Raw genomic sequence first — 20,783 nt, 5'->3', positions numbered from 1 at the left:
TGTTGGTTTGATGCACTAACGCTGATGTCATCAGCGGTCTCACATTAACACTAACGTGAAATCGTCTCACAAAAAACGGACTCTATTTATAAAACTTATAAAATATCTCCAAAAATAATACCCAAAATGCCAATTACCAACCATCTCTTTTTACTTTTTAAATTAAGGTTTCTATTTCTTCCCAAAAAGAGAAGAATTGATTGCAATCCGGGACCACCCCCACAATAAGCAAAACGGCAGACGCAACTCCTTTAGCGAAGGATACTACACAATTTCCTGATGAGAAAAAAACCACGGATTTAAACCCCCATTACCAAACTCGATTGAATAATGGGCCATACGTCCGAACCTTGTGCTGCAATTGGTGGAAAAAGAAGAACAACAAGCAAAAAAAGAAAAAAAAGGCGTTTGGTTTTCCTTCTCCTTCATTTCTCCCAGTCAAAAAACAAAAAAATTTCGCAATTGCGATTACACTGACACACCAAACACGGTAGAAGAAGCAGAGGAGAGAGAAAATCAAAGTCGGCGTTTTTTTGCTTTCTATTTCTCTCTGCTCGCCGCGCCTTTTATTCTAGCTTTCTCTCTCCTATCGTCTGGTAATTTTCGCTCTTTTCTATTCTTTTGCATCCTTTAGTTTTTCAGGTTTTTGTTGCGTCTTAATTAATCCAGTTTTTTTTGATTAATTTTCTCAATTTTTTGGTTGAAATTTCGATTTCGGTATTAATTTTCTTGATCAAGTTGTTGTGAGATTGTTTTGGATGATTTTTGTTAGTTTTGATGGTTTTTGCAACTCGTATGATGATCGAGAAGGTGTGATTTTTAAGTAATTTGTTGTGTTTTAGGTGAAATTTATACGTTGCCTGAGCATGAGCTGGAGTTTTTAGTGTTTCGTATTGGCCATCGAGCAGTTGAGGTAGATAGATAACGGTGGATCTTGCAACTGAGTGATGGATTTGGTTTCTAGTTGTAAGGTATACATTTTTGCTCTCTATTTGCATATATGTGGTTGTTGCTTTGTTTGATTTTTCATTCTAGTCACAGTTCATTTTTTGTTTTGCGTTTAAATTGCAGTCAATGGTTGTATGTAGATAAGAAGCACTGTAGAATTTAGGTGATGTTCTTGTGGTTGCTTGTCTTTATGATTCAGGAATCGTGCATTATATAATAGAACATTGAGGGCTAGGTGTTTGCTTTCATAGTGCAGTAAATTGATCACTTTGCACTGCGTGATGTTTCTCGTTCTTTTTGGCGGCATGCCACTTTGTGTCCTTCAATTGTTTTTTGTGCAATGTCCATGTTCTTCTATTAGATTGTTGCCGAATTTACTAAGACAATGCAGTGAAAAGGATTTGGTCTCTCAGTGAAGGGGATTTTACCGATTTTTATGGTTTAGGCTTTCAAGGATTGAAATGTTGGTTTTCTTTTTTAAGTTTTTCTAAAAGCTAAATTATTTGCTAACCTTACAAATTGCACCAACAAATTGCACAAAGTTTTAATCTCTTAACCAATTTTACCAAGTCTTTCTGCATCAAATAGAACCCTAAAAACTCATCTTTCTTCTCATGCAATAGGTTCGGGGGTGGAGGGGATGGGTGGCTGGGAGGAAAGGGTTTTTTAAGGGATATAAGTGATGGGTGAAGTGACGGGAGGTTCACCCATGTTACGACCTATTAATTATCGAACTCAGGATTATTGTGAGAGTTTGTCAATCTTGGAATTATACCTGTTCTATGGTTCAAATTTGGGATTGTTCTTGTCCAACTTGCCTCTAACCTGACCTTTCCAAGGGGAGATTGACCTAGATTGGCTCAAAGATAAAGGTTATTTGGCCATACCTTTATAAAGGAGAGACCTAGAACAAAGCAAACTTTCTTGCAACAGGTTGATGTCTGCCTTGTTCTCTTCACTTAAAAATTAGTTTTAGTTAGTTTTAATCAGCAAATATCAAGTTTCATTTCTAACCATTTAAAAATATTTTATGAAAAACTAGTTTAATCGATTAATCAGTTTGCATATGTAAAACACTAGAGAATAAACAATGGCGAGGTTTTAATCAGCGAAATAAGAAATGGATCCCAACATGAAATATGTTGCACTCTCGCTTGTAACTTACATGATTGGCATTCATTTCTATTGAAGTTGAGTAGCGGAGAAAAGGAATAAAAAGTTTATTGCTGTAAAAATAGAAGTTTTACAATTGATAGAGCATTTGAAGGTTTTCTTTTACAATGGCATTGAATATATACAATTTAGCTCTTGGATGCAATGGCATCTGGAGAATCTCATGTGATGCTTTAGCATATCTGTGTAGTAATTATCTTTTACCCTTTGTCACTTCTCACACTGGAGTCTTTATTTTTGATAACATTACTGTAAGCCATTCTGATGTGAAGTCTTCACTTATCCTCATCCTGTAGCCATGCTGCAACATGCTTGTAGGTGCAGGCTTTTGTCTTGGGCCAACAGAAAGGGTGAAAAAATGTTCAGTGTTTAGAATGTTTCTTTTGAAAACAGCCTTTGTATTCTGTTTAGTGAGTCTGATGGAATGAAGCAAAAAGATTGTTTTGCTGTGAGCGGCATATAAGTGGATTATTTGAATCTATCATTTATCTGATACTTATTAAATGTACGTGAAGGTATGACTAATCTTTCATATTATAGCTTATGTCATTTCTTCGCTTGAAGTTCGAACTCTAGTGTGACAGTACCTCACACCTCAGCATTTGTATGGACACTTGAGGTTTTGCATATTCCACCAAAAAGATCAGTATTCTTTGTCAAAGTGCCAAGTTAGACACTTGAACACATACCTATGTCTTGACTGAATTAGCTAGTCTTGGTAATGCGGAGTGTATCCTTTTGCTCGTATTGAACCAATTTTTTTTTTGTTTTTCATATAAGATGACATTATGTTGTGGTATCACACCCTGAGTTGAGACTTCAATGCTGTTTGCTTAACAACCTCAATTGTCTTCTCCGTTCTGTGAGTATGTTATGTTTTTGTTTGTATTTTTATGTTTAACACGTCTACGATAATCTTTTGTAGGATAAATTGCAATATTTTAGAATCAAGGAGCTCAAGGATGTGTTGACTCACTTAGGTTTCTCTAAGCAAGGAAAGAAACAGGTTTGGTGATTAATTGTTGCTTGATTGCTTGATGTGGGGACTTTTATTGTTGGTGTAGTGAGTGTCTTGTGTGTTGTTCCTTTTTAATAATATCAACATTTCTCTATCTTTTTGGTGCCCTTTGTTTTCAATTTAATGGTTGATTGGTGCTGCCTATCGCATCCTTTTTCTTTAGTTCTTCTAAAGGGCTCATGTATTGTAGAGGATAGCATCAAATTAGAAATGCTTATTATCCTGACCTCAAAAAGTCATCCCACATCAGTTTAGGGGTGTATAGGATGACTGTTAGGTTGCATATATTGGTTGCTTTTTCTGTCGTTTACTTATTGTTCTGGCTGGAGTTGGCTAAGCTGCTTTTGTACTTGTTTGAATGGTTTAATTTGAAAGAAAAAGTATTCATTTGTCTTGGAGTTGCACTCGGACACAAAAACCACAACCTGATTTTGTGTGGGACACTCCAGCTTAAACCTTGCTAAGATGGAGCAGATTTTTGGTGCCATACTGCCATTAGCTCATATAGAGATATATTATGTGCTTTTGGAAGCGAAGGAAAACGGTCTTGGTCTTAATTTTAGTAAGTGTGCCTAGGTACCAGGCCCAGGCGCACAAAGTTTAACGACCCTTTTCATATAAAGCTAGAGCCTGCCATGCCAACACCTCTCTATGGAACTCTAATGTGTTGAAGGTGTTCTATGTTGATAAGTGTCAACGCATGTTTGGATATCCTTTTCCAAATGTCATGAGTCCCTGATTAAATGTTGCTGACAGTAGCCATTTTTACTTGTCCATTTCCATGTATCGATAAAGTGAATTTTATTTTGTTGCCTATAGGCTGACTACTAGAAGTAGGGATACATAGAGAGGATAAAGTTGTTGGTTGGAAGGACATGGAAATACGAAAATATGGTTCATCAGAAAAATAAAATTAATTTATGAAATTTTTTATTCAAATTGGGCAATAAAAATGTTTAGATGGTATATGCTAAAATGGTAAAATGTTTCAAAAGTCTAAACAATATTATTGTTGATAACATGCGTTGAAAGATGCAGTTATTAAATGTTACCTAATTCGCTATTGAATTCGCCTATTGAATTCGCCAATTCTCCCAAAATGGGCCAAAAATGAACCAAAACCGACCACAATTCGCTTTTCTCAATTCGCAATTCGCGGGGCATTTAGAGAATTAGGTAATACTGAGTTATTTGCTTGAGCAAAGGCTTGATTGAAAAGAATTGATCTGATTCAAACTTGTTGCAATCGGATTAAGTCTATGATGTTGTCTTGTTATGGTAGTATTGTGTAAGTGGATGTTAATTTGCATTGGAGTTTCACTTCCATGATATATGATTTTTTTCAGTTCTGGATACGACACTCCAATTTTTAGAGCCTGCATTCGTAGAAAATTATCCTTTATACATTAGATATATATTTTTCCATTCCCTATATGTTTCTTATCATTGGGGACTGCCATGTCCTTGCACACATTGCCACATATAATTGCGTGGATAGAAATTTTACATTATTTTTTTTATTATTAGGTCGTCTCTTAGGTAATTGTTGACCTCGGAAAGGACATCTATATGAGTTCTGATCATTTCTGTTCATGGATTACATATGTAATATTTCTTATCTAAATTTTGTTCGCAGGATCTTGTTGATCGGATTTCGACTTTTCTTGTCGATGATCAAGGTAGGTATTTTAGTTACGAACCCTTGATTTTTTATTCTATTTTGTTTGCTTTGTTTTGGTTTTAAATTTGAGATGATCTGGGTTATATATGGGACTTTTTCGTGGTTGGAAGTCTTTTTCCTTAATTGGTTATGGATGATGCTTGTATCCTAGTTGATGAGGTTTTGGATTTTGTGAAGCGTTAATGTGCTCTTGATGCTCTTTGGTGTCATCCTGTGAACTCGTGGGCCTTGTTGCTGCTTGCAGGAAGAAATTTCCTTAAGAAGGCGTTGTAGTATTAACATGTATTTCAAGGTCCTTGTGTCTAGTGACCATGTGTTGCATCATTTCTAGTGATTTGCTTTGATTCAAGTTCATCCGTTAACAGTCAAAGTCTATGGAAAATTTTCCTTGATAAAATCCAGTTTTTTCCATTCGTGGTGTTTGGCTTCTGCTTGAAGCCTGTTACTTTTTCCATTCACTGATCTTTGTTCTTTGAATTTGGGAGTCATAATACAACTCAACTCGAATGTAATCAGTAGAAAATCTGTGATAATGAATTTGTCTGCTTGTAGCTGGATACTTCCTTTGTAGCACTACTGCTTGAAGCCTCACCTTCACGTAATTGTATTAGCCAAATTATGGACATCCTTATTTCCATAGCCCTGGCCCCTGGTGTTTGAGGGTTGATGACTTTTGTGGATCAGTTATGCAAGGATAGAGCAGATTCAGTCTACTTTATAGATTTACTTGTCTGCTGAACCATACTTTCATGATAACAATTTTGAAATTTCATAATTTAGGACTTTGGGCTTAATGAATGAATGATATCTATATGTAACTGTGCTGACTGTAATATTTCGTGTGAGTCTTGATGAGCTGTGTTATTGGAGCAGAGATTTCCTTAAGCTCTTATATTATGTTTACCCATTTGCAACAAGGTGCCTAATATGGCTTTATATACACATTAGTTTTTGACTTGACCTTTGTTCTTCTTACGGACCTGTACTTTACTACAAAATGAGCCTTTGCGGATTGTTTCTAAGCCTTTTTTTTTTCTGTCTTTTGCCTCTATTTCATTTTTTTGTCTACAGTCCTGAACTTCTGAAAGGGCCTGAGTATGTTTTTTTATTATATGATTGATTTTCTTCATGCACATTACACGTTTTTGCCCTTTGCTGAATTGCTTCTGCAATGTCGTAATTTTTCTTTTTCTTGCTGACTGGTGATGTATCATTGTTCTGCAGCTTCTAAGATGTGGGCAAAAAGACCTGCACTTTCAAAGGAAGAACTAGCAAGATTTGTGGATGACATTTACAGGTTTTACAATGACACTTTTATTTATTTATTCAATGACGAAAATCGTGGTCATCCATGGAAAATCGCCCTATGTGAATTGCGTTTCTCAAATAGATTTTTAGATCTAATTTACTTCAGAAGTATCTTTTGCTTTAAACTTATGGAAAAAGCTACACGAACAGAACTTTTTGGAGATTGACATATACATACTCTTCCTCTCTAGAGCCTGTCTTGTTTTGTCAAGGTGGCCTTTATTTTTGCTTAAGAGAAACAAAGTTTGGATGCACAAACTCTAATTGTCCTCGTAATCGGGCACTGTGATTGGTTGCTTGGTTTTAAGCATTAAAGTTAGTATATTCGTTTTTATTCATAGCAATCAGCGTTATTTATTGTCGCCAGGAAAATGCAAGGGTGTGGTGCTACTGATTTGGCGTCAAAAGCACAATGCATATCAGATAGTGCTACGACTGCTACCATTACTTTGAAACCAAAAGAGGAAGTTGATGACTCTGTGCATGTTGACATGAAAGTTAGGTGTCCTTGTGGTAGTTCACTCATGACAGAGTCAATGATTAAGGTTTGTGCTTCTTGCTTCATTATTAACTCCTTTTACTGTTATTTCTAATATGGATCTAGATTCTTATTGATGAGCTAGGACCCCTGTATTCAGCCTCCGTTTGTCCTTGTGACATTTCAACCCAAAGGTGCAGCTGTCTAAAACACTTCGGCAAGGGATTGACATGATGAGTGTTTAGAGAACAGAAAAAGGATTGAATACTATCTCTATTTATTTCTTAGTTGCAATATTTGGCTTTTTGCTGTTCAAATACTAATCTTGACGGGTAACTTTTGACTAATCGAATACATAGTTTGTCTGATGTCGCTAAATTTAACTCAATGTACATCTTTAGAACATCACTTTTAAAGATTTTTCGCTAATAGATTAGTAAAGATATTAGTGGTCGAAGTTGTGCATTGCCAAGTGTGAAAGTAAAAAAGTTGCACCTATAAAAATGAAGGAAGACATGAAGTACATGTTTCGGTTTCAACATGTATCATATTTTATATCACTCCGGTCCATTTCTATCCATAATTGATTGTTTAATAATCTACAAAAATATGGGGGATAGAGAATGAGTGACGTGGAAGTGGAATGATTGTATTTTGCTTTATAATTATTTGCACACTTCCCTTTTTAGGCTGTTCCTTTTTACTCTACATGCTTTTTTTTAGCTTTCTAGGATATGGGCCTCATCCCTTTTTTCCCATCAATGCCTAAAATAGTCCCTTCCATCAATTTTAGAGAGGTACTTTATGTTCTCTCTTTTACTTTGGCTCTTCCACTTTCCTCCATTTTACTTTCACATGGTCCAAGTGAAAAGTGAAGTGTAGATTATTAAGGAAGGTAGTAGTAGTTGTTCGAAGCTTATTTCCAAGGTTTGTTATTGGTATCATCTTTCTGTATTAACTAGTATGGTTGACACTTGAAAGTTAAGTTTGGTCGATTGTTGGGATAATTTCTAGTAATAGAGGATGGACAGTATTCTAAAAAAATACATTTTCCTTTTGCTATATGGAAGAACTGAAAAGTTTCCAAATTTCTGTAAAGAAAGTGCAACCACTCTTAATGGAGATCCACTATTGATAAAATCTGGGCATGTCTGTATTTATGGGTTTTTTCATTCCTTATATTTTTTCTGCTGTTTCCCTGATTTGATTGCCCTCTCTAAAGATAGCTCTATGGCCATTGTCTTGTCAAGTTGTGTCAACTCTATATCATCGTTTTTGTATAAATGATATTTAGAGTCAGCTTGAAGTTTTGTGAAACATGAATTGCCATGAATTTTCTCTTTCCAGAGCTAGGAAAATGAATTTTGTCTTATTTCATTCATTTTCTGCATCCATGACCTTGTTGGAGGTGTGATTAATGTGTGAATTTTTGTTGTATTTATGCAATTGACCCTGTTTTTGGATCATGGAATGTCTGATTGAGATGATTGATAGATTTCTTTACTTATGTTGTTGTCTGTACATTGCCACACTCTAAGATATCACCTTTATATGCTATGACGTTGTTGGTCTTGGATTGTTGTATGTTGGTTTAGAACAAAATAAACAAGTCGCTTTTCATGCGCAATAAGTTATTTATGTGGTATGAAAGGTGGGCTTCTTTGCTTCATTTACGCGAGTATGGGGGTGGTTTGTTTTTTTTGTTTCTTTTTGTTTTTTTTGGGGTGGCTGTGTTGAACCTAATCTTCATGTTCAGATGTTGTGTACACCACTCTATGTGACCATGTGTTGTAATAAGGTGTCCATGTATCCAGGCTGGGTGATGGAATGATTAGGAATTTGGGCTTTGGTCCATTCTTGTTTTCAGATTTGAGTTACTTTTAGTCAGAACAAAATCTCTTGAGGAGCAAATAAGAGTAGATTACAGTGTTGGACATCATTCTATGTCACGTTGCAAGACTCCATATTTGAGGCAAGCTTGAGGCAAGCTGAGATATGCCACATAGTATGTGATTATTTGATATTACTTTGCGAGTATCGTATTCCCTCAGCCTTGGGTACATTTTGTAGTTGAGTTGTTTGTAAGGGAGCTATACCTCTAAATGAACAAATGTCCTATTTGGTTGAACATCTTTCCTTTTCCGGGGTGGTGGGGTGGTGGGGGGTGGCTTTTGACTGCACGGATTGCATGTTAGTGTGGACCTTGAACCTGTGGTAAAAGAGATTGATCTTTTTGGTTGTATCTGATGTGTTGAGTTTTTTGAGCATCCTAAAACATTAGCACATTCTATTTTTTACGGCTGAAGTCTACTTTTTTCTTGTTTTTCCAATTGCCGCTAGTTTCTGAAATTGCTGAAATTTCTTGTGGGCAGTGCGAGGATCCGAGGTGTCAGGTATGGCAGCATATTAGCTGCGTTATTATTCCTGAAAAGCCAATGGATGGGGTTCCAGCAGTTCCGTCGCAATTCTACTGTGAAGTTTGTCGTCTTAATCGAGCTGATCCGTATGTGCCATTCAAGCCTTTTAGGATAAATATTGAGCTTTCTTTTCCCTTTTTTCTAGTCTGGTGCTTATCATCTGTATGCTCTACTTCCATATAAAATTCTACGTTAAATGAGCTGCATGTTTGTCTGACAAGTGGAGCATGTAACAATCTTCTCTTTTGCAGGCTAATACAATTTAACATCTGTCTCACCCCCCTGATAAATGCTTGGACATTTATCAGACTGCAGTGTAGTCTAAGAACTTGTCTTCCCCCCCCCCCCCCCCCCTCCAAGGGAAAAAAAAATACTCGTACATGTTATTTTACATGGGTGTTTACGCACTTTGTGTAGGTTGGACTTTTATTTTTATCTGTATTATTTTGTGTGAATGTCAGGGCTTTCACAGTTTCTGATCTCTGAGTGTGTTACCTCTTAGGGAATTTCAAGTAATATGCGTTCCACATAGTTCTTATTCTCTCTGCTCTCCTCTCGTCAGATATAAGTTGGTAAAGAATGAGGGTGGTCTTGAGTTTGGAGACACCTTAGGTTGAGTGCTTGAGTTGCAGGCTGTAAATGGTCTTTTCAAGTTTCTATTATTTGTCTTATAACCTTCCTGAATATATTTCTGCTTTCTTGATGGGAATATACTTCTATCTGTTAGAACTTACATTGTAGGAGAGTTAAATGAGCTAGCTTATTTACTGAGCATTGAAGTTTTTTCAGAGTCTTGGGATTGCTTGATTCTAGTGGTATATTTCCTGTAATTTTTTCTTTGAACATGTACAAAGGAGAGCCAATGCAGTCTTTCTCTTTCTTTTTTTAGTGAGAAGGTCTCACTCTCAAAGTGAGCTGAAGCATTTGGCATCTTAGTTGGAGGAAATCAGTACATCAATGTCTCCATACTAATGAATTAGTATGGTTATAGATGGGCCTCTTTATGAAATATGACTTGTCATGCCACTGTAACCAGTTTTATTTTTATTTTTTCATTTTTTATGGAAGGGAAATAGAATAACCTAAGTGTATTTTGTTGATAATTTAGGCAGACTGTCACTTCTTAGTCTGTTGACGTGTAGAGTAGTGTGGTGGTTTCTTGGGAATTGGTTTTGAAGAATATCTCTTTGGCGGGGGACGGGTATGGGGACGGAAAACGGCAAAATCAAAATTTTTCGGGAACAGGTACGGCTTGGATTCGGCAAATATATAAAAAAATATATTTTTTTAACAAGTTGCAGTTGCCTCTTCAAAAAGTTTTGGTTATAATTAAAAGTAAAATATTAAATAATAATATTTCGTATTTACAAAGTGCTGCAGTGTACTTAATTGATAAGTCTTAATCTTTATTCAAAAAAAAAATCTTATTCTTGGAAGGGTTGAAAAGGCGAAGATGAGATAAAAAAAAGAGTTAAGAAAAGCTAACAAGAGTACTTATGGAGCATGAGCACGTGACTTTAACCTAAAAAAAATTGTGAGAAAAAAGGAGAACAAAAGGAGTACAGCTGTCTTAAGTTGTACTGGAACACCTAAATAATTTATAATAAAAGGAAAAGGGAGGTATCACACCACAGAAAACATCATTTTCTACAGCAAGAAAGGACTTCCTTTCGTGGGAGACATCTCCAGCACCTGCGATGAAGGACAAGATGCGAAGGAGTAGCTGTGACGAAGGAGGAGCTGCCGGAAGATGGCAGCCGATAACGGTGGGTGACTTAGCTTCTCAGTTCAAGTGAGAGAGTTCGAAAATTTTGTGTAAACCGTAGATCAGATTTTTTTCCCCTTCGTATTTCGTTAAAAGTAGCCAGGTACATTTCTATGCCTTTAAATTCGTCCCCACCATGTTCCCCGATTTCAGCCTATCAGTACCCAAGCCTAACCCATGTACCCACCCATCCCGATTCGTTTTGGGGAAGAATCCGAGGCAAACCCTCCCCATACCCGTCGTGGTACAGGATTCGGTGTCCGGGAGGAGTATTCGTGCTTCATAGGTCTAAATGTCCAAAGAAGATTAAGCTCTTTGTTCGATTAGCTTGTTTCCATCGGCTCAAACCCCCAATAAATTTGTGGCCTAAGGTGTGCTTTTTGCCTTTGGAGTTGACAAGGCAAAGCTTGTTTGTTTCTACAATGTGAGTTGGCCACTTATCTATGGAACTAGTTGTTAAGTAAGAGGGGGGGGGGGACCCAGCCTAAGAGCCCAATGCTAAAGTATACTTCCTGTATTTCTTTTTTCCGTTGCATCGTATTGACTTTTCACACTATTCACAAATTCTACTTTTGTTCAATTTTTTATACACTAGTGTTGTATGCATGCGATGCATGTGAAATCAAATATAAAGTTAAACTGTGTATCCAAATCCTTGTTTTTATCTAATAAAGGACATTAATGTAGTTGAGAAGCTATCTTGAAATTGATCGAACCGCCGTGTAATTTGGCCTTGTTTTTTATTTGAGAGTATATTGTAAGTTAAAGTCTTCCCCCTCTGACTTAAAGGTATATATGTAATTTAGGGTGGATCCCATGTCTTCCCCTTTTTCCTTATATATAAGAGCTAAGAAAGAACAGTCGTGTTGGATCTTGTTGGATTAGTCTCTTTATATGATTTTATAATGGGAGCCGCACTAACCCTTTCTCTGCCACAACTCAAGTGATGTCGGACCTCTTCTAATTTTTTTTAACAATCAATTTAATCAATTTATAAATTTTTACCATTATCTATAATAAAGTCTACCCAAGGTGATGGGTTGAGAAACTTAATGGGATAGAGTAGCAAACCTGCAACATTTTTGGTGCCTCAATATGAAACACCGTTGCTTCACTATCTTAAAAGAGGCTCTTGCTAATTGCAAGTGTGGGGTTCAGATGTATCTAATGTTATCGTTGCGATATCGATGAAGCCATAACAGAGTGTCTGTTTCCCATAGCGGTTTTGATCCTAAAGACAGCTGCCATCATCACAATATGATAAAAGGGCACACATTTTGATTTAGGCTGTTATTGTCCAAGCCTCAGCTCTTGGTGTAGACAATTTCACCCCGCCATAAAGTGATTGGTAATTTGGTACACTATATTGCTTTGATTGATTCTCTTTGCAGGAATCCTTATCCTCCCTTATTCCCTTTTATGTATCTGCTTGATTCAACTTTTTTTTTTGTGGGAGCTAATTACCTTATACGGTTTATGTCTTAGGGACTAAATCTTGTCTAATTCACATAAATGACAAAAAATTGATAGAAGAACATAAAAAAAACAAGTTGGAAGACAATACCTGATGAAAAAGCAATATTAACCCAAGATAAATCGTTCTTACTTGCACCCTTTGTTTAACCCTAATCAAACCCTAACAATTTTGTTACCAACAATGCGTGAGAAAGTCGGGATTCCCCTAACAATGTGATGGCAATCTCCCCTGCTTTTTTTGGAATGATTCGCACAATGTTTTAGGGTCTGAGATTCGAGATGATTGTAGGGAAGAACCGAAGAAGTCAAGAGTGGATGTTGACGAGGTTTTTTGTGAACTGTCACTTTTTTAGAGGTTTCTAGTGTCAATACTTACAAAAGGACAAAGAGCAATTAACCACTAACGTTGAGTTAACATCGTCAGTCATTAAGGGTATTTATTGACTTTTTTAAACCACAAGGGAACCAGATACTTTTTCAAAGCACGAGGGTACCTGTTGAAATTTTTGAAAACTCAGTGTCCCTGTCTCCCTGATGAAAACAACCAAATTTTAAATGATAACTTTTAACAAGTCATTTCCATTTACTCACTTATAGCTTTTTGCTACACCTCTAGATTTTGGGTAAATTCTGTTACTTCAACTTGTTAACTGTCCAGACAGTGGATTTCAACCAAATCCAAGATTGGAAAAGAAATGCTTATATACCCAAACCTACCATAAGGGAAAAACTGCTGGGTCTTCTTCTGGTTTAAGCTTTGGAGAGACTACTTCTACTTGCAAGGGCGAAGATTTGAGCTTGTCTTTTGCAGCTCCTCGTGCAAAAACATGCTTTTGGGGGAGCCTTGGACTTTACTTAACTTGTAAGGACAATTAAAAGTTATTAGCTTCTTAAATCTTATTGCAGAACTTTCTTATGCAGAAAACATCTCTAGCACCCTGCTGCCAGACCATAGACTATTAGCTTGGCCTTCAAAGGGATGATGAGCTCGTCTTTTATAGCTCCTCATGCAAAAACATGCTTTTAGAGGAGCCTTGGACCTTTACTTAACTTGTAAACAATTAAAAGTTATTAGCTTCTTAAATCTTATTGCAGAACTTTCTTATGGAGAAAACATCTGTAGGACCCTGCTGCGAGACCATAGGTTATTAGCTTGGCCTTCAAATGGATGATGAGCCTTTCGTTCTTATGGTGGATTCTGTTGGTTGCTCTTTCAGTTCTAATTTTTTTTATATCACGTTTTCTTTTCATAGACACTGTTATCATCTTGTCTGGACGGATATCATTTTCCTAAATTCAAGGATAGACAAGAGAGTACTTACAAGTTATTTGTTGAGCTATAGACATCTTTTTCTTATGGCTGTCTTGGTTTCTTTTATTGCTTGATCATTGTATGATTCTTTAGTCTTCTCTTTAAGGTTGTGCATTCTTCTCATCAATATCTATGTTATGCAGCTTTTGGTCAACTCATGGACATCCATTGTATCCTGTGAAACTGATGGCTAGTAATGTGCCGACTGATGGGTAAGAAATCCATTCTTCTTTTGTCTGGAATATATATGGCTGTAATCTTTGGTGCACTGTTCTTTGAAAGAGGGTAGTATGATGATTATGTACAAGGGGCTACTATCGGTGATACAGACAAGAACTATTATGTCTGCAAATGCACACAAGGTTTACAAGGCAGATTTTGTGTGGGCAAGTATGTGTGGATGTGGATTTTGTATCTGAAGCTTACATTTGGGGTCCTTGTTGATATCCAGATTTTATTTTGCTTATTTGTATTCATAAGACAAAAACAATGACTTCAGGATTTAAATTGCTTGGCGAAGTGTTTCCCTGTGCCTTCTATTCTCTTAGTTATAATGCATTGTGGAAGTGTGTAGGCGTTCTTGTGTTTATTGCAGGCATCGTGGAGGTCTGTTGCATAGTGAGGAGGGTCTAATCACTCTAATGTTTCGAATTCTTTTGTAGTTATATGTAAGCAATGCTCATTGAATAAGCTTCAATGAATATTTTTTGGCCTGTGTGTTTAGTGCAGCCTTGCTATTCAGAAAGGTAGCCATCTGTCAGCAGCTGTGATGTGGCTAGATGGTAGGTACTATGTAGCCCGGAAACGAGTAGATGGCAACTTCCAAATGAAAGGAAATGGAGATACAGCACCCATAATTTAAGTCTTGGATCTGAGAGTAGTAAACTGAATACATCTTCCTCCTTTTGGAATTTGGATGTTATGGGCTGGAAATTTGCACTTGGGGTACTCATATTTTGCCATGTTTTGGAGAACTCAGTTTGGGATGCTTAAAGACAGCTTAGTGTGATATGAAATACATGCTGGGTTTTGGGGTCACTGTATGGTATTTGATGTATTGGTTTATGTAATACCATGGGGTAGATATTGTATACTCCCTCCATTTCACAAAAATTTACTCACTTTTCTTTTTGGGACGTTTTCACAAATATATACTCACTTTTTTTTCTACTTTTAGACATGAGGCCCACCACACTGTTTTACTTTACTATTCAAAGTTCCTTGCTTTATAGTTGTCTCTCTCTCCTTGATACCGGATTTTCTTTTTTTTTTTCAGTCACCAACTTTTCCCCTTTTTTTGTGGTTTTGAGGACAATCAAAGTGGGTAAAATCTGTAGGAGGAGGACCTTTATGTTTGATTTGTGCTTTTTATCATATTTTCTGCTCGGATAACAAATGCATCTCAAGTTTTAACTGCCCTCGTCCCTTAATCCTTTGTCTTAAACTCTTGATAGTTTACTCTTTTCACATTATCGCTTTGCTTGGGAGTTTTTCCTGCTAAATTTTATGTGTGCTTTATTAGTATTAGTATTTCTTGAAAATTTATGTTGCTACTAGTCTTTAACAGCTTATTCATGCTACTCTATTTTGCAATTAAGATCTATATGTTTGGCGGCACTGATAGTGAACTGTTTTAAACCTTGTTTTCTGCTAGTCTTAAGTAATTTTTATAAATTTGTACCAATTTGCTGATGTGTTGCTTCTTACCCCTTCCCAGTACAAACCCCGTGCAGTGTGTGGAGAAAACCTTTCATCTTACAAGGTGTGACAGAGAATTATTATCAAAGCCTGAGTATGCGATTCAGGTTGGTCAATACTCAATTAACAATAAGAATTTCCTATGTGTCCCTATATCCATTTTTTAAAATTTCAATTTTTCTTTACTTTTGTTTGATTTAAAATGTGAATACCGGCTATAAGAATAGAGAAGACAAGAAACGCATTTTGTATCTGACACCTTTCACTGCTTTTCACAAAACTGGCGTTAGTTTTGTGTATGCTACTTGGAATTGGTAGAAAAGAAAATTGACCTCCTAATCATGCGCATCTCATGCAGGCTTGGTGCATGCTTCTCAATGATAAGGTTTCTTTTAGGATGCAGTGGCCACAATATGCAGATTTGCAGGTCAACGGTAAGCAATATGTTTTACTTGATCCTTTTAATCTGGCAGCAGTCTCTTCCTCTTGTAACTTCTTTTCTAATTTGCTTGTATGCGTTCTTGATATAACTAGTGTTTGCTTTAGTGCACGGTGTCTTCTTGTAGCTGAAGTCCCTTGATGAAAAATGATTATGCCAGTTGATTAAACATAAAATAAAATCAAGGTTCAATACAACTGAATATATGTGTCATTGATCAAAAGTTATTATCTGGCGGCCTGGGGTTAAGGCTTCAACCTTGGCATGTGATTTTGTTTGTACTCATCGTGCTATCTAGGAACAGAGAAACTATGAACGGGAAAAGATGGAACGTAAATAAAGATAGATAAAATAGTGATTCTGTTCCTTGTGTCCTATCAATATGCACGTGTTGTTTCTATTGTAGAACTTGCACTTGAACATACTGCTTCTTGGCTTCCTTTAGCTTATCTTCTTATGCCTATGCACAATCTAAAAAGTGGTGCTGCTTGTTGCGTATCATAATGAGCTCTACAACCATAAATTTTGAGGCATGTTTTCTTAGTTAGAATCAACTATTCTCCGTAGAAGTATCAAAATATTGAAATTTCTTTCACACTAATGTTTTATATGAAATATCAATTGTCTTAGGTGTGCCTGTAAGAGCTATCAGTAGACCTGGCTCACAATTGCTTGGGGCTAATGGTCGTGATGATGGTCCAAATGTGAGTTTTTCATTCTTTCTCCTCCTCTCTTGTTTTCAAGAACTTTACTGGAAACATGACCTTTAGTTTTCACCATGTAATTAAGCTTTCCTATCAACTTGTTTTCCTGTCCCTCTTTTGTCAGATATCACAATGCACCAGAGATGGAATTAATAAGATCTTTTTATCAGGATGTGATTCCCGCATTTTCTGTCTCGGCGTGAGATTGGTAAAGCGACGAACTCTTCAACAGGTATGATTACACTTTCTCTATTAATTGCAGATGTAGCTTGCATATGTCGAATGCCGTGGAATGACTGGTGTCCAGGTGTCTGCTTGGATTATGTTTTATTTGTGTTATATGACATTGCAGGCCACATTCCTCCTAACTTTTAATGCATTTCTTCTTTGCTTGTTTTAGACTTCTAATTATTTATTCTTTTGGCTCTTTGTCTACTTCCTGTCGTCTGTTTGACAGCTTAAGGTTGAAAATCAGTTGCTGATGCTGTTTGTTCCTTTAGAATCACTGAATTTTAGCTGCTTTTTTTTTTTTGTAGATTTTAAGCATGATTCCCAAAGAATCAGATGGTGAGCTCTTTGAAGATGCCCTTGCTCGTGTGCGTCGTTGCATTGGAGGTGGTGCAGCTGAGAATGCCGATAGTGACAGTGATTTGGAAGTTGTTGCAGATTCCATCACTGTTAACTTGCGCTGTCCAGTAAGTATTGTCTTGTAATCTGAGTGAAGGAATATTTCTCTTAGTTATGTATCATATTAGGATTTTAACGCCTGCCTAGATAACATGCCACTCTCGTTAAGCTGTGGATCTTTCTTGGAAATTGGTTTTTCACCTTGGAGATATTCAATTTTCTGATGTTACACTATCCACTCTAGAATAGCTATGCAATGCAGACAAATAGAGGAACTGGTCGATTTATCTGAAAGAAACTTTAGCTTAGTGGATGGAGATGATTTGGAATGAGGGTACAATTATTATGTTTTCTTACCTTCAGAATATAATTGTTTTTGACCTTTGAAAATCAGATGAGTGGTTCTAGGATGAAGACTGCTGGACGATTCAGACCCTGTGTGCATATGGGATGTTTTGACCTCGAAACTTTTGTGGAGATGCAGCAGCGTTCGAGGAAGGCAAGTAGTCAGTTGTCAAAAACGTCTTGAATTTTTTAGCTATCTGAAAACATATTATGATGGTCTCTTTCCTTTACCTTCTACAGTGGCAATGTCCGATATGTTTGAAGAACTGTTCCCTGGAGAGTGTAATTATCGACCCTTACTTTAACCGCATCGCAAACATGGTAGATTCCACTAATGATCTCTTAGAATATCGATGGTGGTATTTCATCATATGCTGGTTGCATACTTATATGGATATTATAATGTTCTGCAGATGCAGTCTTGTGGTGAGGACACAACTGAGGTTGAAGTGAAACCTGACGGTTCTTGGCGTGTTAAGAGTGACATTGAACACAAGGATCTTAGGCAATGGCATCTGGCAGATGGAAGCCTTTGTCTTCCTGATGAAGTAGAAAGTAAACATAAGGCTGAAGCTTCTAAGCCAATCAAGCAAGAGGGCACAGGTTTGAAACTTGGAATCAGAAAGAACAGCAATGGAATATGGGAAGTTAGTAAACATGGTGATGCAAATACTCTTTCTTCAAGTGATAGAGTGCCAGTCAACTTAGAGAACGGTGGTCCAAAGGCTATCCCAATGAGCAGTAGTGCCACTGTTAGTGGTAGAGATGGTGAAGATCCGAGTGTTAATCAAGACGCCAATGGTCATTTTGATTTGTTTGTTAACAAAGGAGTGGAACTTGATTCTATATCTTTGAATCTTGATCCTTCGTACGGGCTGACTACTCAGGATGCTGTAGCAGCCGCAAAGGATGCAGAAGTTATTGTGCTTAGTGATTCAGATGAAGAAAATGGTATGATGCCACATGGCATGATTCACTGTAATGGGCTGATGGATAATGGAATAAGTTATGCTGTTGACCCACATGGAATTACAGGATCGTATCAAGAAGACCCTGGTCTCGCAGTTGGTGGAAGTTCGTGCCTTGATCTTTTCAATCCAGCAGATGATGAATTTGGGCTGCCGTCGTGGCCATTGCCTTCCACTACTCAAGGAGCTTTAAGTTTTCAATTATTTGGTTCTGATGGTGATGGCTCAGATACTTTAGCTAATTCTCATCTTACTGGTGTAAGCTGCCCAACATCCATGAATGGCTATATGTTGGCTACAGAGACTGCTATGAACCCTGCGACTTTGGTGCCAGATTCTACAGTTGGTCATAACTGTAATGACCTAAATGATGGTTTAGTTGATAACCCCTTGGCATTTGGTGGAGAGGACCCAGCTCTTCAAATCTTTCTTCCTACAAGGCCTTCTGATGCTTGTGGGCCTACTGATGCAAGAAATCATCAAGATATGGGAAACGGTTTACGTGGGGAAGATTGGATCTCTCTTAGGCTAGGGGATGGTGGTGGGAGGAATCATGAGGACTCAGGTGCTCTGAATGGCTTACATGGACAACAACCTCATTCTAGAGAAGGAGCTATGGATTCATTAGCTGAAACAGGTTTGTTATTATTTAAACTCACATCTATACTTTGCTTGTCAGTTTGAAATCTCATAATAAGTTCTGGTAAATTCTGGCCAGATGGAATTTAGGATGCTCCACCCCCACACCTCTGTTAGGAACAGATCGCATCCACTGTGACAGGTGTTCTTTTTTTTTTTCGGTTTAGCTGCAGATAAATTGTTGTTTTATTGGTAACAGAACTCATGTGCTTTGGGAGTGAGTGGCCTGTAGGTAGGTTTTATAGATATTGTCATATGGAGAGGAAGTACACTAGCAGAATATAGTTTCCACTTGCATAGTTTTTAGAGTTCAAGCAGTCACTTGCGCACATGGCATGATGTTTGAGCGCTTACATGACCAGTTTTTCAGGGTGGGCCATTCTTCCTGGGCTTTGACTGTTTCCAGTTCAAGGGTTGTGATACACGTACATTGAACTAGTTGGTTCAGTTTGTAACATCTTAGGATTAACCTTTTTTTTGTAACTCTGTATTTGCAGCTTCTTTTCTTTTGGGATCAAATGGCAACAAACAGGAGAAAATTAGAGAACGACCAGACACCCCTCTGTCATATCCTCGAAATAAACGTTCTGTGAGACGATTGTACCTTTCTATTGATTCTGATTCTGAGTAAGCGTGTCTCAATTTTGATGACCATAATGTTCCAGACACAAGGTGGCTTGGCCAATTATATAATATTGCCGGTCGTGAAGCTATCCTGTACAGAGGGACTTGAGATTCGCTTGTACTGACCATTTTGGATGAGCATTAAGAACAGGATGCTGAGTAGGACGAAGATGAGAGTTGGATCTTCAGAAAGATCAGCGCCTCTTCAATGCTGGTATTGGTGAGCTGGAACAGCTTATTCCAGTTTCCCATGTAGCTGGATGGTACATATCATTGCTAATTTCCTTCAGTGGGACAGAGTTAGGCAGACACTAGCACATACATTTTGATGATGAAGCAAATCCATCGAGTCTGGTAAATTGACTAATGGTGGTATTTAGATGTGAATTATTGAAAGATCTAAAGGTTGTGACCTTTGATCAGTAAGAGAGGGAAGTTCTCTTTTCAGTGTTCAAATACACTAGCCTCCTGTTTTTGTTGGGGCTTGTAGCCTGTAAATGTCTCATGGGGTTTAGTAATTTATAGAAAAGGGGCTTCTTCTCTCCTCCCCTCCCTCCCCCCTCGCCCTGAATCCCACCCAAAAAAATCAAAAAGTTTTATTATTGCATCAAGCAGAATACATAATTTAATGGTGACTTGCAACTCATTCTTTCTCTCGTGTTTGTCCGTTGGAGCTGTGTTTTTACTGGGTGCGTGGCGGATGTGATTGCTTTTGGGCACTTAGACCTTCACTCTTGTCTTCAAACATGGACTATGGAAGCAATACAGAAATTCTTATGCTTGGTTTTTTGAGGACAGCTTGTGCTGATTATATTATATTGTTCCGGCAATTAGACGGGCTCGAAAAACACAAGTCGGTCTTGGATATAGTAGATATTGTAACATTTATTTCTAGTAGATAAACGTAAATATTCTTGCAATTTTTTGCCGATTACATACATAACAATTGTTGACATTAAAATTTTAGAGCAGCTCAGCTGACGAGGCCAGTCAATATGGATGGGCAATAGCCAAATTATTGTTTGCTAAGGAGAGGGTTGGGGAAAAAAACTAGAGGTATGTAATCATATTAGAGGGTTTGACTAATCAATTATTTAATTTGAGATTTTGGTAAGCAAAGTTTGAAATAGCTTATTGGGTTTGAAACACTCTTTTTGACAAAG

The 20,783-nt window shown here is 37.2% G+C and overlaps 1 protein-coding gene across 3 annotated transcripts; it reads left to right on the top strand.

The window, feature by feature from the left end:
* The first annotated feature begins 275 nt into the window (after window positions 1-275).
* On the top strand, window positions 276-20,556 carry LOC104903268 (E3 SUMO-protein ligase SIZ1). 3 transcript variants are annotated; one of them, XR_007269563.2, is made up of 18 exons: window positions 276-596; window positions 843-971; window positions 3,047-3,127; window positions 4,776-4,818; window positions 6,045-6,117; window positions 6,496-6,673; window positions 8,979-9,109; window positions 13,720-13,788; window positions 15,294-15,381; window positions 15,633-15,708; window positions 16,344-16,417; window positions 16,542-16,649; window positions 16,954-17,112; window positions 17,439-17,543; window positions 17,630-17,710; window positions 17,803-18,994; window positions 19,076-19,138; window positions 19,494-19,633. XR_007269563.2 is itself a non-coding variant. In XM_010691288.4 (17 exons), exons 2-17 carry the CDS (start codon window positions 948-950, stop codon window positions 19,625-19,627), a joined length of 2,616 nt encoding a protein of 871 aa, XP_010689590.1. In that variant the 5' UTR covers window positions 286-596; window positions 843-947; the 3' UTR covers window positions 19,628-20,556. The 3 variants fall into 3 exon arrangements, 2 of the variants coding, with proteins under 2 accessions (XP_010689590.1, XP_048491968.1); XM_010691288.4 differs by lacking the exon at window positions 19,076-19,138 and having other exon boundaries at window positions 286-596; window positions 19,494-20,556; XM_048636011.2 differs by lacking the exons at window positions 276-596; window positions 843-971; window positions 3,047-3,127; ... (3 more) ...; window positions 8,979-9,109; window positions 19,076-19,138 and adding an exon at window positions 10,849-13,126 and having other exon boundaries at window positions 19,494-20,556.
* The last annotated feature ends 227 nt before the right edge of the window (window positions 20,557-20,783 follow it).

The sequence above is a fragment of the Beta vulgaris genome, chromosome 9 (assembly GCF_026745355.1).
Source record: "Beta vulgaris subsp. vulgaris cultivar EL10 chromosome 9, EL10.2, whole genome shotgun sequence".
Classification (NCBI taxonomy): Eukaryota; Viridiplantae; Streptophyta; class Magnoliopsida; order Caryophyllales; family Amaranthaceae; genus Beta; species Beta vulgaris.
Note: the sequence above shows the minus strand (reverse complement) of the source record. Positions and strands in the feature narration are given on the sequence as shown.